The 18,131-nt window shown below is 36.6% G+C and overlaps 1 protein-coding gene across 1 annotated transcript in view; it reads right to left on the bottom strand.

Annotated features, from left to right (window-relative positions):
• Positions 1 to 10,123: 10,123 nt before the first annotated feature.
• The window catches only part of FAR1 (fatty acyl CoA reductase 1), a 63,932-nt gene continuing 55,924 nt past the window's right edge, over positions 10,124 to 18,131 (bottom strand). Inside the window, exons 11-12 of the mRNA XM_012001517.1 lie at positions 15,196 to 15,323; positions 10,124 to 13,865 (exon numbers count right to left, since the gene is read on the bottom strand). Coding sequence (XP_011856907.1) covers positions 13,703 to 13,865; positions 15,196 to 15,323 — 291 coding nt within the window. The 3' untranslated portion in view covers positions 10,124 to 13,702. The remainder of the gene's footprint in view (positions 13,866 to 15,195; positions 15,324 to 18,131) is intronic.

Here is an 18,131-nt window from a genome sequence, read left to right as displayed (position 1 = left end):
TAATGATGAAGGCAAGAAAGAGACTAGAATTTTGGTGGAACAAAAAGTGCTTGGGGTGTGAGAAGTAGGAAAAATGTGAGACATGAGAAGCTATTGTGCAGACCGTAATGAGCTTAGAAATTGTGTTATGAAGTATGGACTTGATCCTGGGGCCAGTATACAAAAGGGATGATCAGATTTGTGATTTAGAAAGATTATTCTGGCTGCTGAAAAGAGCATTCTTTGGAAAGCAACCAGGCTCATTCTTTGGAAAGCAACCAGGCTAGAGACACGAAGACCAGTTACAAAGATGTTATAATCCATGTAAGAGAAGTGTTGGTCTTCTGGATCACAGTAGTAGTGGTGAAGATGTAAGAAAGTTAAGGGACTAGGGTGGAAAACATGGGGTGACTTACGCAATATTTAGTATAAGGAGAGAGAAGATATAAGAGTGATTCCCTGCTGGGCACGGTGGCTCACACCTGTAATCCCAGCACTTTGGGAGGCCAAGGCAGGCAGATTATTTGAGGTCAGTAGTTCGAGACCGGCCTGACCAACATGGTGAAACCCCATCTCTACTAAAAATACAAAAATTAGCTGGGCGTGGTGGCGGGTGCCTGTAGTCCCAGCTACTTGGGAGACTGAGTCAGGAGAATCGCTTGAACCCGGGAGGCAGAGGTGCAATAAGCCGAGATCGCGCCACTGCACTCTAGCCTGGGAGACAGAGCGAGACTCCATCTCAAAAAAAAAAAAAAAAAAAAAAGATGATTCCACGTTGGGGAACCTTGAGCAGTCTCTTCCTCTTCCAGAGTGGAGTGGATCTCAGGGAATGGATGAAGGGCACTCTACTGAAGTGCTATGACTTTCAGACTGGGTAGAAAGGAAGTTTGTGAAGGTAAAGAATTTGGTTTCTGGACGTTGGTGGACTGACCAAATCCATGGTCTCAGCACTCTGCCATATAGTGACATGTGAAACAGCACACATGATTCATGATTCCCATGTAATTATGTGTCCCCATGGTACATCAGGCACTGACAGGGAAAGTACTCACCAATTTGAAAAATAGAAAAAGGCAGTGACAATTTTTGTCAAGACTGGTCAACAGGCTTTATTCCATCATATTTGGTATCACAGCACTACCAAAATGTAAATGAGGAGCTGTACCCGCGTCCAGCAGGAAGCAGCATCCTCAGAAAAGTAACAGGTTTTAAGGAAAGGACTATTTAAAAACATGTAAGCAGGGTCATGGCACCCAACAAGAGATGGTGAAACACAGTGAGGAGAATGTCAGGGCAAAGGGAGGTGGCAGTTATTGAAACTCTGAGAAATATATAGCCTTAAGAGCAGGGCCACCCTGTGGAAGCACTGGCATTTGGTAGAGGAAGGCAACCACTGCCAAGCCAGAGCCCATAGGGAGTGACTGAGGAATAACCCCTCGGTCCTCTCTCCGGTCCTCTACTCCTGCCAGTACCCCTCATTGGCTGAACCGCACCAGAAGCCGGAGGGCAAGGGAACCCAAATGTGTCATCCACAAAGGTCAGCTTGCTGTGGCAAAGAGCAGTGTGGAAAAGAGAGAAGAGGGCTCTGCAGGAGTGAAGGGGTAACACTGAGCATAGGAACCCTCCTCTTAGGGGAAGGAGGTTAGGGTGGGGATTGAATCAGAATAGAAACTTACCTCAGTTGAAATAACTAGGAAGTTCTAGCCAAGGAAAAAAGATAAAAGATAACCAGATTTATTTTGTGAATGTATTCATTTAAACTGTAATGGAAAAAAAGAATAAGCCTAGAAGAAAACCCTGGCAACTGACTGTGGAAACATTGTACACACTCCTTTGAAAATGAGAATGGCTGAGAAAGCTGATGGAATGCCTGGAGCAACAAGACCCAAATCATGACCACGCCAGGCATGGTGGCTCATGCCTGTAATCCCAGCACTTTGGGAGACCAAGGAAGGTAGATCACTTCAGGTCAGGAGTTCAAGACCAGCCTGAGCAACATGGCGAAACCCCATCTCTACTAAAAATACAAAAGTTAGCTGGGTGTGGTGGCAGGCACCTACAGTCCCAGCTACTCAGGAAACTGAGGCATGAGAATTGTTTGAACCCAGGAGGCCGAGGTTGCAGTGAGCCAAGATCATGCCATTGCACTCCAGCCTGGGCCACAAATCAAGACTCTGTCTCAAAGAAAAAAAAGACCCAAAACTAGAGCTAAGAACCTGTGATTTAACAATTTCTAAACACATGTGTTTTGCAATTTCTAGTTGTAAGTGAAACTATTCTGGCATAGATGTTTGGTTCTGAGGAAGGAACCTAGTTTGATTGCAAGATTTTAAATGCATATATGGCTAAGTGGATGATTTCCTTCCTGTTTCAGTTAACTGGGAGCTTGTTTCTGGACAGTTTAAAGTTTTTATGAATTATAAGCCACTGCTCATCCTGTGCCTATAATTTTTCAGCATGGAGGACTACAAGGCTAGTGGAATGTGAAATGTTCTTGGGAGCCAAGTTTCACAATTAGCAAAATCAAATTATTTTGTGTTTCAGGTTTATCTCTTTTAAATACACGCAAAAGGAGGGAAACTCCCAAAATGTTCTTGGGAAACAAATAGGGCCCAAGTTACATGGTATAAACTTCTCAACCCCACAAGGGAAGACAAACCCTTGTTTGCTTGAAAATTGGCTGCCTACAGACCACTGGAGGTGGGAAAGAGGGTGAGTTGTCTCGAGGTCTGGCTAACAACAACAACAGCAAAAAACCATGGGATGATAATTTGGAAGCTGCAAACTGAGGAATTCTTCTGCCTTTGGGAGAAGTAAGTAGGAATTGTGTCATTGGGTGGGAAAGATTAGAAGGATCTTCTCTATCTCCACGGCCAAGAACTGCTGGCTGCAGAAAAGCCACAGTGGGGGAGGTGCTCAAGGAAAGAGATATTATTATTAACACCACAAAGAGAAAAGGGAATTAATGTTTTATATTTTTACTCAAAATTTTCAGAATCTGTAATCCTTAAAAATAGTTTAAAAAAAGAAAATGTGATAGAAATAAAATGTTAGAAATTGGTAAACCATAGTGTAAAAGTGGAGAATATAAATTAGGTTGCATTAATATAATTCCTTTTATAGTTTGGGACTTTTTTTGGTGATTCTGAGGGAAGAGTTACTAGATACTTACTATGTACTACACACTTTATATTCACTGTACCATTTAAATCCTTACAACCACCTTCCCAGGTAGGTATTTTACAGATGTGGAAACTGAAGCTGAGAGGCTAAATGACTCATTCATGACCACACAGCTCGTAAGTGGCAGTGAATTTATACCTAGTCAGTCTCTCTCTTTCCACAATACAGTTCTGCTTCTCTATCCTTACGGAAGAGTTTTGTCACCATAGTTTTTTTGTTTTTTTAGACAGGGTTTCTCTCTGTCGTCCAGGCCAGAGTGCAGTGGTGCGATCACGCCTCGATTTCCTGTGTTCAGTCCCCAACCCTACCCACCTCCGCCTCTAGTAACTGGGACAACAGGCACATACCACTACGCCAGGCTAATTCTTAATTTTTTGGTAGAGACAGGGTCTCACTATATTGCCCAGGCTGGTATTATATTATTTTTTTTAATTTGAGAAGTGACTAGGTACTTCTGCTCTGGAGTTAACATGGAATAGTATGTTAGAGAGGCAGATGTGGTACATTTATTTACAAAAACAGCAGAATGTTTATACTAAAATGGCAGTGGAATTTGCTGAACAATGCTAAAGAACTGAAATTGTAAACATTGTTGTCATCTACTTTTGTCTTATTTGGAAAAAATGCTGGAATTTTTTTCCTAAGAGTGCCAAAACATTTCTTGAAAAGGTTTGGGTGACTCGTAAATACCCTAAGTATGTCAAATCACCCACAAGGATTATAATAAATGTCTTGTCCCCGTCCCAGTTGTCTGGGATACATGGCTCCTAGGTAGGGCCTAGATACCTCTATGTATATGGAGCTCTTCAGATGATCCTGCTGCATACCACTGGCTTAGGGCAGGGACAATCAAATCTGGATCATCAGAGTCACTGGGAGATAATTTTAAAATTCAGATCCCTGGGCTTTTCTCTAATCAGAAACTCTAGGGATCAGGCCAGTCATGGTGGCTCACACCTGTAATCCCAGCACTTTGGGAGGCCAAGCTGGGTGGATCACTTGAGGTCAGGCGTTCGAGACCAACATGGTCAACGTGGTGAAACCCTGTCTCTAGAAAAAATATAATTAGCTAGGTGCAGTGGCGCTGGCCTGTAGTCTCAGCTACTTGGGAGGCGGAGGCAGGAGAATTGCTTGAACCCAGGAGGCAGAGGTTGCAGTGAGCCGAGATCGCGCCACTGCCCTCCAGCCTGAGCGATGGAGTGAGACTCTGTTTAAAAAAAAAAAACTCCAGGGGTCAGTCCATGGAACCTTTATGTTTAAAAAATTAGCCAGTAATTTTGAACTGGCCAGATATGAGATCCGGGTTTGGGGTTAGCTAGAATGAACTCTGAGCTTGTGGTTTTTTGTGGATAGAAAAGTGATTGGCATCATCCAAGGAGATGGCATTTTCAGCTTGGGGCTTTATAAACTTATGATCTGATTCTTCAAGAACCCTAGCAATAATGTGAAGAGAGTGGGCTCAGGGAAATCATCTGAATTAAAGAAAAATTAAATAAGCATAATGTTTGACAAACCTTTTCTGCTTTTTGAAAACTATTATGTTTCAAAAAAGGTCTCCCCCCACAAACCAATATTCTTTCTCTGACAGCATCTTTTATTTGCTGAGTTATGTGACATAAAAAGATTAGGATATATATATATAAACATTATATATGTATTTTATATATAAAACATATATTATATATAAAACATATATAATATATATATTAAACATATATAAAATATATATATACACCACTGACCCCTCAAGGGTCAATGGTAAAATTGGAGTCAGTTTAGTAAGTTAGCAATATTCAATGCTCTTTAAGAATCCCTTTCAACACTGATCTTTAACTGCTTGGTTATTTCCAAAAGTGTCATCCTTCTTGTATGTGGACCCTACAGGAGCCCAGTCCCCTGGAAGAAGAATGCCAACTGACCCTAGAAGGCTCATTACAGCTGGCAAGGGAGCTTTCAAGTGGGAGATGGGGAAGGCAGAAGCAGACAGGATCTGTCAAGCAACTATGTGACAAAAAGAAGAATAGCAAATGAGACCAGGGTAGGCAAACAAGCATAAGTGGCTTTCAAAGAGATGACGCTAGGTTTATACAATATACTCAGGCTTTGTAAAAAAAAACCTGTGAACTGGAGTTTTAGAATGCCTCAAAGTCAACATTTTCCCCTTGCATTTTTCTCCACTAAGTGAAAAAAATGTTTCCTTTCTGCTCTAAGGGGCTCTTCCATTTTCCTCCTACAGGATAGTTTTTGTGTGTGTTTTTGATACTAATATGTCTACCTAGTGCCAAGGAGGATTTCTGGGTACTCCAGGACCCAAGTACTGACATTTATTTAAGAACTATCCATTTCCTCTGTGATGACTCAGAATCTAGTGGTCTAGTAAAACTAACAGAGTATGGATATACACAATGTGTTTGTAGGTAAAGTATATCTGACAATACATGAGAGGCAGAAGGGTGTTTATAATGTGGTATGAGAACAATATTGAACACTGAGGGAACTAAGGCTTGAAGTCTGGTGGATCTCAGAGCAAGGTAGGCAGTTCTTACAGTGCACTGAGAACTGTCTCTTGTACCAGATGGGGGAAAAATAAAAACTATAATGCAGGTCTATAAGATGCATTCTGGCATACTGCAGAAGGCAGATGATATAGGCATGGCAGTGTTCCATCTACTGTACTCTGTCAGGTGTCACATGTACAGCCCACCCTTCTAACCACTTCAGCACTACTGAGCTCAGCAGAGTCATCAAACCTACCCATAAACCAGAAATCAAGTTGCCCCTCAATCTAGACAATTAGATATATTTGGAAAAATGTCTTCAATGAAAAACCCTGGAGGTATAAAGGCATCCGTTAGTACTTTGATTATGATCTGTTAACAATTCAGAAAAGAGCACTTAGCATGATTTTACATTAGTGGACCACAAACAGCTAATCAATGCTTATTGATTAAAAGACAGGAAAGTCTGTCAACTGTGGAGTTGCTAACATGGGATATTTGCATTACATGTTGCGTTAACATCTCTAGGTGACCAACAACAAAAAAGTTAGTGGTGTTAACTGTTATACCCTTCTTGGCAAAGTCTTCTTGATTGCAAAATCTTATATATAAGCAGGAAGCTTAAGAATCCTGTGACTGATGGAAGGAAGGACAAACTTCATTCTAAAGTTAAGATGAAATATTCATTGAGTAACTTCTATGTGCCAGGTACCTTAAAAAATAGGCCCTGCCCTGTAAGAATGCTCATACATCAAATAGAGAAAACAATGTAAATAGGCATTTTTAATGTAATGGGGTAGGTTAGGCCCTGTTTTCATAGAGGTTAAGGCAAAAGAATCTTGATTATTTCAGATTTCTTCTAATAAGACATTTGAAAATGAGCAATACTTTCAACTGTTGGTGCCATGCTATGGTAGTTAGACGTTCCCATGGCACAGGCTCTAGAACTCAGCTTTAAGGACCAGAAATACCTTCTCAGTCTACTATGAGTTGAGCAGTCTCTGTGGGAGCTGATTCTCTATAAATTCAGTTACTTGATTTATAAATGAGAATGCCAACATAGCATTATAATGGGAATCACAAAGGAAAACCAAGTTAGCTGAAGGAGTGATTACTTATTACACGGACAAGATGTATACTCGGGAGTTGGCAAGGTCATCAGAGAAAGATCAAGTTAGAAACTGGTAAGGCTGGAAGTATTACCAAGTCCACCAAACACATAACAACAACAACAAAAAAACCTGGACAATTTGATGGGCCATAGCAGCCTAATAAATTGTTGTTCCCTACTCACAAGAAAAATTCTCAAGCTAAAAATTCAGAATGAATGAACCCTCACCCTTTATTGGAGATAAGACATTTTTTACACTTTTATTTTTCTAGATCCAATCATCCTCATCCTTACATTACTTTAAAATAAAAACTTTGCTTTGGTTAAAAACTCATTCAGGGTCACTGCAGAAAACTAATATAAAAGAACAAGGGGCCCATAACCACCACATAGCGCTAACTTCTTTAATATTTTGGCCTTACTCTTACCAGTTGACCTTTTTCTATGTACACACGTTTTGTATCATGTTTTATACATTTTTTTTTTTTTGAGATGGAGTCTTGCTGTCACCCAGGCTAAAGTGCAGTTGTGCCATCTTAGCTCACTGCAACTTCTGCCTGCCAGATTCAAGCAAGTCTGCCTCAGCCTCCTAAGTAGCTGGGATTACAGGTGTGCACCACACCTGGCTTTTTGTATTTTTCGTAGAGATGGGGTTTCAACATGTTGGCCAGGCTGGTCTCAAACTCCTGATCTCATGATCCGCCCACCTTGGCCTCCCAAAGTGCTGGGATTACAGGCTTCAGCCACCGCACTTGGCATTAATCATTGATTTTTAAATGGTGCTTACTTGACCCTGTCCCAAAATCCCAGAAAAGCACTCTACTTAGATCATGTTGGTATGGCATGAAGACTGACTTAGACCAGTGTTTCTCCAATCTTAGTGTGCATCAGAAATACCCGGAGGACTTGTTAAAATAGATTGCTGAGCCCCACCCCAGAGTTTCTGACTCAATAGGTCTGGGGTGGGGTCTGAAATTTGCATTTCCAGTGAGTTCCCATGTGATGCCCATGCTGACTCCTCTGGTCTCAGATTGCACTTTGAGAATCACAGAAAACTGAAAAACAGAGACTGGTTGTTTAAACACTGGTATGGTCTGTATTCTCAAAAAACAAGCGACACCACACCAGTACTTTTTTCTCTTAAATTTTCATTTAGAAAATATATTTAAAAGTCTGTTCACTTAAAGTACAAAATCTACTCATATTTAATAGAAATTGGGTATGTCAGAGGCATCTGAACAGAGCAATTCCGTCTTGAAGAGGGGCTAGGTAAAATTAAGGCTGAGACCTGCTGGGCTGCATTCCCAAATTAGGCATTCTAAGTCACAGGATGAGATAGGAGGTCGGAACAAGATACAGGCCATAAAGACCTTGCTGATAAAACTGGTTGCAGTAAAGTAGTAAGCTAAAACCCACCAAAACCAAGATGGTGATGTGAGTGACCTCTGGTCATCCTCACTGCTACGCTCCCACCAGCGCCACGACAGTTTACAAATGCCATGGCAACATCAGGAAGTTACCATAAACGGTCTAAAAAAGGGAGGCATGGATAATCCATTCCTTGTTTAGCATATAATCAAGAAATAACCATAAAAATGGACAACCACCAGCCCTCGGGGCTGCTCTACCTATGGAGTAGCTATTCTTCATTCCTTTACTTACTTAATAAACTTGCTTTCACTTTATGGATTGAGAATTCTTTCTTGCATGAGATCCAAGAACCCTCTCTTGGGGTCTGGATCGGGACCCCTTTTCCAGTAACAGATGTGCTTTAGCTAGCAAAACCTTCTTAGTGTTTTTCTAACAGCCATTGAACAGCCTATAGTGCATTCTGAGTGTATGAAGACCCTCAGATGGCCCAACAATCTCTACAGCCTCATCTCTCTTTAGCCATCCTCTCCTTTAGCACCAAAACATTTCCTCTCGGTTCCTTACACCTCCCAGCCTTTGCAAATGCTCTTCCTGAAACCTGGATGCTTCCCTACCCCAGCATTCCACCAATACGACATAAAACCACAATTCAAAAGTCCTGTTTGCATGGGCTTTCTTGAAATAAGCAAGAAATCGTTCCTCTGTGCTTTTAGTATTTTGTTCTTATCTGTCATTACATATTAAAATTATCTGCTTATTTATCTATACCAAATCATAAAATCCTAAGGGAAGGCAGTGTGCCATATTCAGGTCTGGGCCACTGAGCAGCTTAATTTATGTGATACAGATAATTGCAATATAAGACACAGTGCCTAAATCATACCAGGCACTCAAAATGTGTTGAATGAATGTTGAGTTTTTGAAATGAAGTCAACAAAGACATTTAGTACAAGTCAGGGAACCTCTGAATAGTCCAGAAATACCTGTATTCCTATGGTGAAAGGCAGTACAGTATAATGGACTGGACCATGGGCTTTGGAACTAGTCTTGAGTTCAAGTCTCGGCTCCGCTACTACCGGTGTAACCTGGGGTACTTTATTAACATCATATACCTTAGTTATCACACTTACAAACACAGAGGGCGTAAGTGGATTATTACATGTAAAATGCTTAGAGTAGTGCTTGGCACATTGTAAGAACTTAACAAATGTCATTAGTGTTGTTTTTATAACATACAACATGCAATGCTGGTTTCGCTCTCAAGAAACCAACAACCAACTTGGGAGAAGTTATGGGAAATGACAAGAACCTGTTAAAGATGTGAAATAAAGCAGAAAGTTAGGTATTAAATGTCAAACAACTAAATACTGATAAACAATCTGGATGACTAATAAAACTACACCCATCTGTTTAGGTTCAGCTGTTTGTTAGAAAACAAAAGAACAAAAGGCAGCTATAATACTAGACTGAGCCATATGAAATTTCTTATAGGTCAAAGATATATTAGCATTTTTATATGGCTCAACCTAACACTTTCCAGTTACACCTTGCTCAAGACAAGTGAAGGGACGCGCTCTAGATTTATATGAGAAAGAATTAAGTTTACTGTACAACAGCAGAAAATAAAGGAATTCTGCCTTCAAAGCATCTTTGGAAGACACCTAATTCAACTTCATGGAACTTTAAAAATGAAAATTAAATGTCTAGAAGAGAAAAGTATTTTGAAGACAATAACTAGGAATGTTAACTTTGTTTTAAATAAATGAATTCAGAAAAATCTTGATTGTCTCTCTTGTCCCTTGTATAAAATTATAGGTATTATAGCTATCATCTGTGATCTCTGGCCAAAAAACAATTATGTCCTTATTTCTCTGAGTTCAGGCCCACGGTAAAGACATTAAACTTTTACTTACCATTTCATGTTTTTCTAAATAAATGAACTTTAGAGACATCAACTTGCAAAGGAGCACATCAAACTTACTGTTACTCAAATTTTTCTTTAATAAAGACAAAGGAATTATTTAACAATTTTTGCACAACTATACTTAACTGACAAAGATGATTTGTTTAGGATCTTAAGGACAGCAAAGATATAAGCTAAGAGGGTATCACCAGGAAAAAGACAAATACATTCTATCACTAGAAAACGCTTCAAGACAAAAATATTAATTCAATAAGAAAATATTTCATTTTTTTTTTTAATCACAGAGACTATTAAATTAACTCATTTCTGTAATCCAGTTACGTGGCATACATTCCTTTTTCTAGTTTCTCATGCAAAAGGTTGGAAAATTTTTCTCAAAACAGAGCAAGTCACCACTAATGGTTTCAAGTCAGGGCTGGGAGTCAGCCTAGAAGAGCATGCTCAGAAGGCCATTTACACTTACCTGACCCCAGCCTGATGCTCTCCCCATCCAAAAGGGTTCAATTAATTTCTATTACTAATGAATTATCTCTTATACTTAATAGACATATACATTACTACAAATGTACCTATAAATTAACAGGATATCATTCAGTGTGGAAGAGAGCAGCTGGAACCTAATGACACCTTGGAGGTCTCTTGGTTACTCTTTTTAGAAAATAGAAAAAAACCTGCCTCCTTCCAGGTAATACATAAAAAATAACACTTTAACACAAAGTGTTCATCCTGCCTGTACGCTTCCCCTAAAATGCCGTGTGAGCAACTCAGAATTAAATAAAATTAGGACATAAGAATTAACAAGTACACCTAAAACAGACAAGAAGTGTAAGTAAGGACTGCTTCCTGTAATCCTAACCATATTGTTTCATGGATAATTTTCAGAACATAAAAATACAATAAATACTATAATGGAAATATAGGGATTCATTTATTACTTTTTGGTTTACAAACAAAGGCACACAATAATGCTTCTATTTCCTTCTTATAAAAGATTATCAATTTACATTTAAAAAAAACCCACAAAACAAAAAATCCCAAGTTAATTCCTACAGACAACACAAAAAAAGGGGGAAAAGGAAATTCTTTTCCCTGCTTTCAAGCTTTATTACACAGGTTCAAAATGATTATTTTATGCCATCCTTAAGTCAAAGAACGTACTGCCCATGCTTCTCTGCACTGAATCTTAGGACATGTTAATGTTGTCAACTCAAATTTAAATACAGTCTCAATGACATCACAATTTACAAATGCATATTCCAGGATTAAAACTGAATAGGGGGAAAAACCCCAAATGTTTCATAATACAGTTTAATCAAATGAGTTAAATGAAATAAGAAACATTTAATTTAGTAGGCTATCCTGTTAAATAACAAGTTTGTGTAGGAAACATAATCAAACAGAACTAAAAATCACATCTAGTAAATGACACAAATGACTTCTCAAATCTTTAAGTCTGACTTAAGTTCAAAGTCTAGTTGGTGGGGATTAACAATCTATATACTCTCTATACTAATCTTAGAACTTTAAATTCTAGAATGACAAACCAATTTATTCATTAGTTTTCTTTTGACCACAGAATTCTAAACACACAAAATTAATGCAGCGGCCTCAGCACCCTCCCAGTTAACATTTCTTTAAGCTAGATTACAAGAACAATAAAACAGTTCAGAAGACATACACTCCCTATGCACTTCACAGGCCTGCCCAAGTTGTCCCCAACTCTTTTGCAAGACACAAAGACAATTCATCTGATTCTAAGTCTATTCGGCAAAAGTATAAAAATCATACAAACGTCAGCATGTTTTCGACACATTATGGAAATACATTTGGAGAGATGGAGTACTCAATGTATATTATGTGGACCACTTTAAATAAAAGGCATCATTATTTATTCCATTTTCAGACATTGTCATGGTCTCTTATACCTTTATATAAGGTATGGTCCTAGACCAGAGACTTTAGTATCATTCCAAAGAATATAGAGATATTTATATACATATTTCTTTTAAAATAATATTTAAAAGTTTTACTACACAAAATCTGGCTTCAACATGGAAGCATTTTTCCTTTTCAAGATTATACACCTGCATGAAAGTAGGTGATTTCCTTTACATTTAGTTTTTCATAATAGCAAAATAAACTTCTTATACATTGCATTTAAATTGACAAAGAAAGTTAAGATGTAAAGCTCCATGTAACTTTTTGTATTGTGAACTGTTGTCTTTAAACATACTCCAGATACACTGTTGATTATTTAATATAGTACAACTTGATCAACTTAATTAGAAGTGTTATGCTGAACAATTTGTTAAATCAAATGTATGTTAAAACAGTAAGTAGAGTTAACTATTATGATTAAAAGGGAATTTTAATGTATCATTAAAATATACATCAATTTTCTTGCTATTACTTGTTTCTATAATGCATTTCTTTCTAAAGCTAAAACCACATGCATAAAAAATAAATGATACCTTCAAACTCATTCAACAGTTTGCTACTGTTGTGGCATGTAAATAAAGTCCTTTATTTAATTTCATACACATTATCTGAAGCATTATTTTATTTTTCGTGAAGGAATTCAACTTTCAAGGTCAAAATTAGTATGTGTTTACACACGAGGACATTTTCTTAACGTTATTACTACCTGCAAATACATTCTTCCATAATAATGCACTTTCAGTTTTCATTGGAAAGATAGCACAAGCCTTTTAAAAGTCCTAAGAATAAAATTTATAAAGGGAGGAGAACACAAGTATGGTGAATCCCTCCCAACTCCCACTTCCAACAAAGTCTCAAGAAATCCTCCTGCTTCAAAACATACACGCAATCTCACAGGATTTTTATTTGATCATAATGTGGACAAGAAAACTGTATTCCTATTCTTTTTGATACTAACAGTTTTACTGAATTTGTTTTCACTTTCTGTCAAAAAACACGTAGCATATGTTGTTGATATGGATTCTCAAACCCATTTAGATGCAATAGGGTCATTAGAATAATATAGCCTTCTGATTTTAAAAGCAACTGATTGCTAATTGAAAAACGATATGCATCAGACATTTAATCAGAAAAAGAAAAATGAAGACATGTCTTTCATGTTTGATATCATTTAACTTACAGAATGATGTGAAAATAGGTTGGTTATAATTTTAACAAAACTAAAACCCACTTCAACTAATGAAAAAAATCAAACAATGAAGAATCAAATACCTACCAACTTAGCTAGTATTACTGTCCAAATAAATGTCTTCCATTGCACTGAACATTAGAATTAGAAATTCACTATATGTTAAGGCATATTTTAATTAATATGTTCCAGAATTGCACAGTTATACTGGTCAGTGTTCCTATTTCCCCACTCTTGCCCTCAGCCCATCCCTTTCTTCTAGGGCTCAAAATATTAAGTCATGGTTTTGGTGGCTATTGTAGATTTGAGCTGGCATAACACAGTGTGTTCACTAAGTTTTATGAGCATAAACATTAAAATGTTACATAAAATGTATCATAATTTACTTCGCACTCTGATCTAAGATGGTTTAATGTCTTGACAAAAGGTGAGATGACTTAAGTACATTTTACATTTTGTGCATTTAGATCACCACATGTATAGATGTTCTAATGCTGAATTCTTGGTCTTCAGTATCTCATAGTGCTGGATGCTCGGAAGTATGACAGAAACTTGTAACACAGACTAACCACAAAGTACCAGATGTTTCTTGCCATTTGTGATCTTGCAATAAAAATGCGCCAGATGAGGATCACAAGGATAGTATTAAAACCATAACGTATATTCCGCAACCTGGAAAGCAAATCAAGAGATATGTTAGATAGTATTTTCTAGAATAAAGTATTGTTAGATGGCAGCTAATTAATACTGAGTTTCTAAATCAAAGCTCAAATCCGTATTAATTTGAAACTTATGCTAGACATTAAGTATACTGTAAATAAAACAGATACGTTCCTTGAATTTCTAGAGCTTCCCATCTAATCTAAAAAGGTTCATTCGTTACATACATCACAGTACAGACAAAATAGAGCAAAGTTTTTTTTTTTTGACATCTTTAGTTGCTTACAAGTTGTCAGACAAGTAACTTACTCCTTCAGTTACAGCTGATAGTCATAAGATCACAGGTCAACCGGACAAGCCCTCATCCAAGTATAAAACATGGCATTAACTCGATAAAGGAGGATCTTCCCTTTTCTCAAAGAGTAACAACATATTACTCAGCTCATGTTTCAACAAATTTTGATGTTTCTGATGGTGTTTCAAAGACATACAAACCTTTAGATATGTAATAATGCTACATAAATTATACTCACTTCAGCAGGCAGTGCAAGATAGGACTGCAATGTAAGAAAAATGATGTAGAGAAAAAAGCTTCGAATAAGGAGTCAAAGATCAATATTCTAGTTTGCTTTGCCACTCAATACAATATGGCCTAGGCAAATACAACTTTCCTAAGCCTCAATTTCCTCATCTATTGAACTGACTGCCCTGCAAAGTCTCACAGAGTTATGAGGCATGAGAGGGATAAAAATGTGAAAGTCTTTAAAAGTGTCATAAAAATCATATTAAAAAGCACTACAAATATAAGAGATTACCATTAAAAATTATCTGCATCTTTGAACGATAGATTACCAGTGATTTTTCCTCTTCTATTTTGAGTATTAAAAAAAAAAACAGTATGTGTTACTTGTATAAAGAGATAAAGATACAGCTCTATTTTATGTAAGAAAAAATATTCTATGTTGAATAATGTATTCTCTTCTCTTCCTCCAAAGATTATTGAGGATTAAAATAAAAAAACAAACCTTTAAAATAGATTATCTACATTTTCTTTCTTCTAATATCTTTACTTTTTAAGTAGCAATATAAAGAAAGATAATAGTAATTTCTGAAACTCAATTCCACCTGAACTTCATACTAAGAAAGATATAAACTGAAGACAGTAAGTTTCAACAATCTTAGGCTAAAGTAATACTACCATAGTTCCAGTCCAAAGGTAAGTAATTTTCCTTAATATAGTAGATTAGCACTATCTTTTATTCAATATACCAGTTTACCAAAAAAATTGTGGAATATTTCATAAGGAAGACAAGAAGCAATCAAATCCATGCATCAAACTCACTTGTTCAGATGTTTTCTGGCTGCAGGGAGGCCAGACATTTCTTCATTCAATACGTACTTCTTAGTTCCCAAGCAGTAGTTCTCTATATATTCTGCCCAATGTAACTGCCGTACATCAATATTGAAGGTCTACGTTAACAAAAAAATTACTGATTATTTTCTTGACTAATTTTTCTCACAACCAGTCAGAAGTTCATACTTTTTCTGAAGGCCAGTTCCAAGTGACATAATTACAAAATTCTTAAATACAGAATTAACTTCTGAAATCTTACTGCTAGTCACAGAAAAGTTCTTATTCCTAGTTCATACCATCCATTAAACATGGAAACATTTGAGAAGATAATCTGGAAACTAATGTCAGCATTTAAAGAGAACTAGGTTAAATGTAAGAAGAAAAAAGCCTGTACCATTTTGCTAAACAAAGAAAAAAAAGACAAAATTCTATTGTCCAAATAGATCTATGTATTCCTCACTACTTTATGCATGTACTGATACATTTCCAGTTCCTTTCTATCTGCAGTCTCTTCTCTCTTCCTGTACATCCAGCCTACTGAACAGACCAATGTTCCTGGAGAATATTTCTGATATCAACAGATGTTATGAAAACAACATCTGACATCATATCTTGATGAAAGCTGGCAAAGGAGTTTGGATAACAGTAATTCGACTATTTGATGAAAATGATAGGTAAATCCAGAAAAGAAAGCCTTCAGAAATGTTACGGCAAAGTAAGAGGGCTATGCACTGCTCAGTGCCCCTTAGCATATAATCAGATAATTTTTTGGAGTTACAAAGATATTATTTAGTATATACCATCACTTATTTAAAAATAGCCAATTCTAGGAAGGGAAAAGCTACTATAAAAAATTAGTAAAATATAAAAATGCAGTAACTCTGCATTAAAATGAAGACTTAGGAGACATTTTGAGAAGGTATATGTGTATGTTATTGGGAATCCCATAAGAACAGTTTTTTAAAAAAATGGAAGAGAAGCAGTATCTGAGAAGACAATGCCTGGAAATTTTCCAAAAATGATAAGAAACCAAGTCACGAATTTAAAACACAAATACAACTCCCACTCCCCCATCCCTGCCCCAATACACATCTAGGCATATGAGAATCAGAAAAAGGTCCTATAGATTACTTCCAAAAGAATAACTATTAGACTGTAAGTTGACTTCTCAATAGAAGCAATGAAAGCCAAAAGACTGAGAGATGTTTTCCAAGTACTCAATGAAAATAAGTGCTAAGGTAAAACTCTATGCCAGTGTAAATATCCTTCAAAAATAAAGGTGAAATAAAGATATTTCTAGAGAATAAAACCTGAGACAATCTGACATCAGCAGAAAACCCATGCTAGAGAAAGTAAACTCAAGGATATTCTTTAGGCAGAAGGAGAATGCTTCTAGATTTAAGTCTGGGGATAGAGGAAGAAATAAAGAGCAATAAAAGGACAATTAACCCTGGTAAATTTGTATGAATATTTACTGCATAAACCACAATATACCGGCTTGTGTGGCTTAATATATATATACAGAATTAAAACATGCATTATGGCCAAAACCGAAATTACTTTTGCACCAACCTAATAACAACAATAACAGATACATGCTGATCCTTCACTATCACAGAAGGGTAAAAATATCAATTTATATTAGACCTTGCTAAATTAAAGGATACTATAATCTCTAGAGTAACCCACTAAACCAAAAAGGAACATAATTCTATGCAACACACATAAGATGGGAAAAAATAAAATTATTCAAAATATAATCTAAAGGGCAGCAAAAAAAAAAAAGAAAAGAACAGAAAAGAAAAAAGAACTTAAAACTAGCATGACAAATATAAAGCACAAGTCAGGCTAAATCTAAAATGATAGGAATTACATAGGAGTTAAGTTCTCCAATTAAAGGCCAAAAATTGTGAGACTGAAAACAAAAACTAAGAACTATATGCTGCTTACAACTAACTATATGCTGCGTACAAAAGACATATCCAAACGATAAGACACAAAATGACTGAAAATAAAAGAATGGAGAAACATACACCATATAGTTCTACCAGCAATGTATAAGGATGCTGATTTGTCCAGGGACTCACCAGAGTACATTGTCCAAGTTTTAATTTTTGCAAATTTGATAAATAGTAAATAATATCCCAGTCTAACTTTAGTCTGCATTTACACTGAGTAAAGCTGAGTATCTTTTCAAACTTGTGAATCATTTTCTGTAAACTATTCATCTCTCTAATCTATTTTCTGATATGATTAATTACTTTTTCTTTTTTTTTTTTTTACAATTTTTATATAAGCATTGTATGTACTAGGGAATATATCATTTTGTTATACCACTATATACCACCTAAGTGACTAAAAATAAAAATCAAAATTAAAAGGCCAAGTGTTATGGAGGATGTGGATTAACAGGAACTCTCATACACTGTCCTTTGGAATGTAAACTGATACAACCACTTTGGAAAACTGCCATTACCTGCTAAACTGAACGTATGAATGCCCTATGCTATCCTATTTCTAGGTATATACCCTACACAAATGTGTACATATAAATGTAAAGAATGATCGTATGATAATTATTCCTAATAGCCAGAAACTGGAAATAACTCAAATGTCTATCAACAGAAGAATGAAAAAATACTGTATAATACTATTTATGTGAAGTCAAAAGTAGGTAAAACTAATATTTCGTGCTAGAATTCAAGAGCTGTTCCCTTTGGGAAGAAGACAAAGGAGGTAGTGATTAGGTGCATTAGTCCATTCTCACATCCCTACAAAGAACTACCTGAGAATGGGTAATTTGTAAAGATAAAAAGGTTTAACTGGCTCATGGTTCTGCAGGTTGTACAGACTTCTGTTTCTGTACCCACCTGTGCCTCTTGGGCACTTTTAATATGGCTAGTCCAAATTGAAACATGCTATGG

The sequence above is a fragment of the Mandrillus leucophaeus genome, unplaced genomic scaffold (assembly GCF_000951045.1).
Source record: "Mandrillus leucophaeus isolate KB7577 unplaced genomic scaffold, Mleu.le_1.0 Scaffold1178, whole genome shotgun sequence".
In the NCBI taxonomy this organism is placed as follows: Eukaryota; Metazoa; Chordata; class Mammalia; order Primates; family Cercopithecidae; genus Mandrillus; species Mandrillus leucophaeus.
Note: the sequence above shows the minus strand (reverse complement) of the source record. Positions and strands in the feature narration are given on the sequence as shown.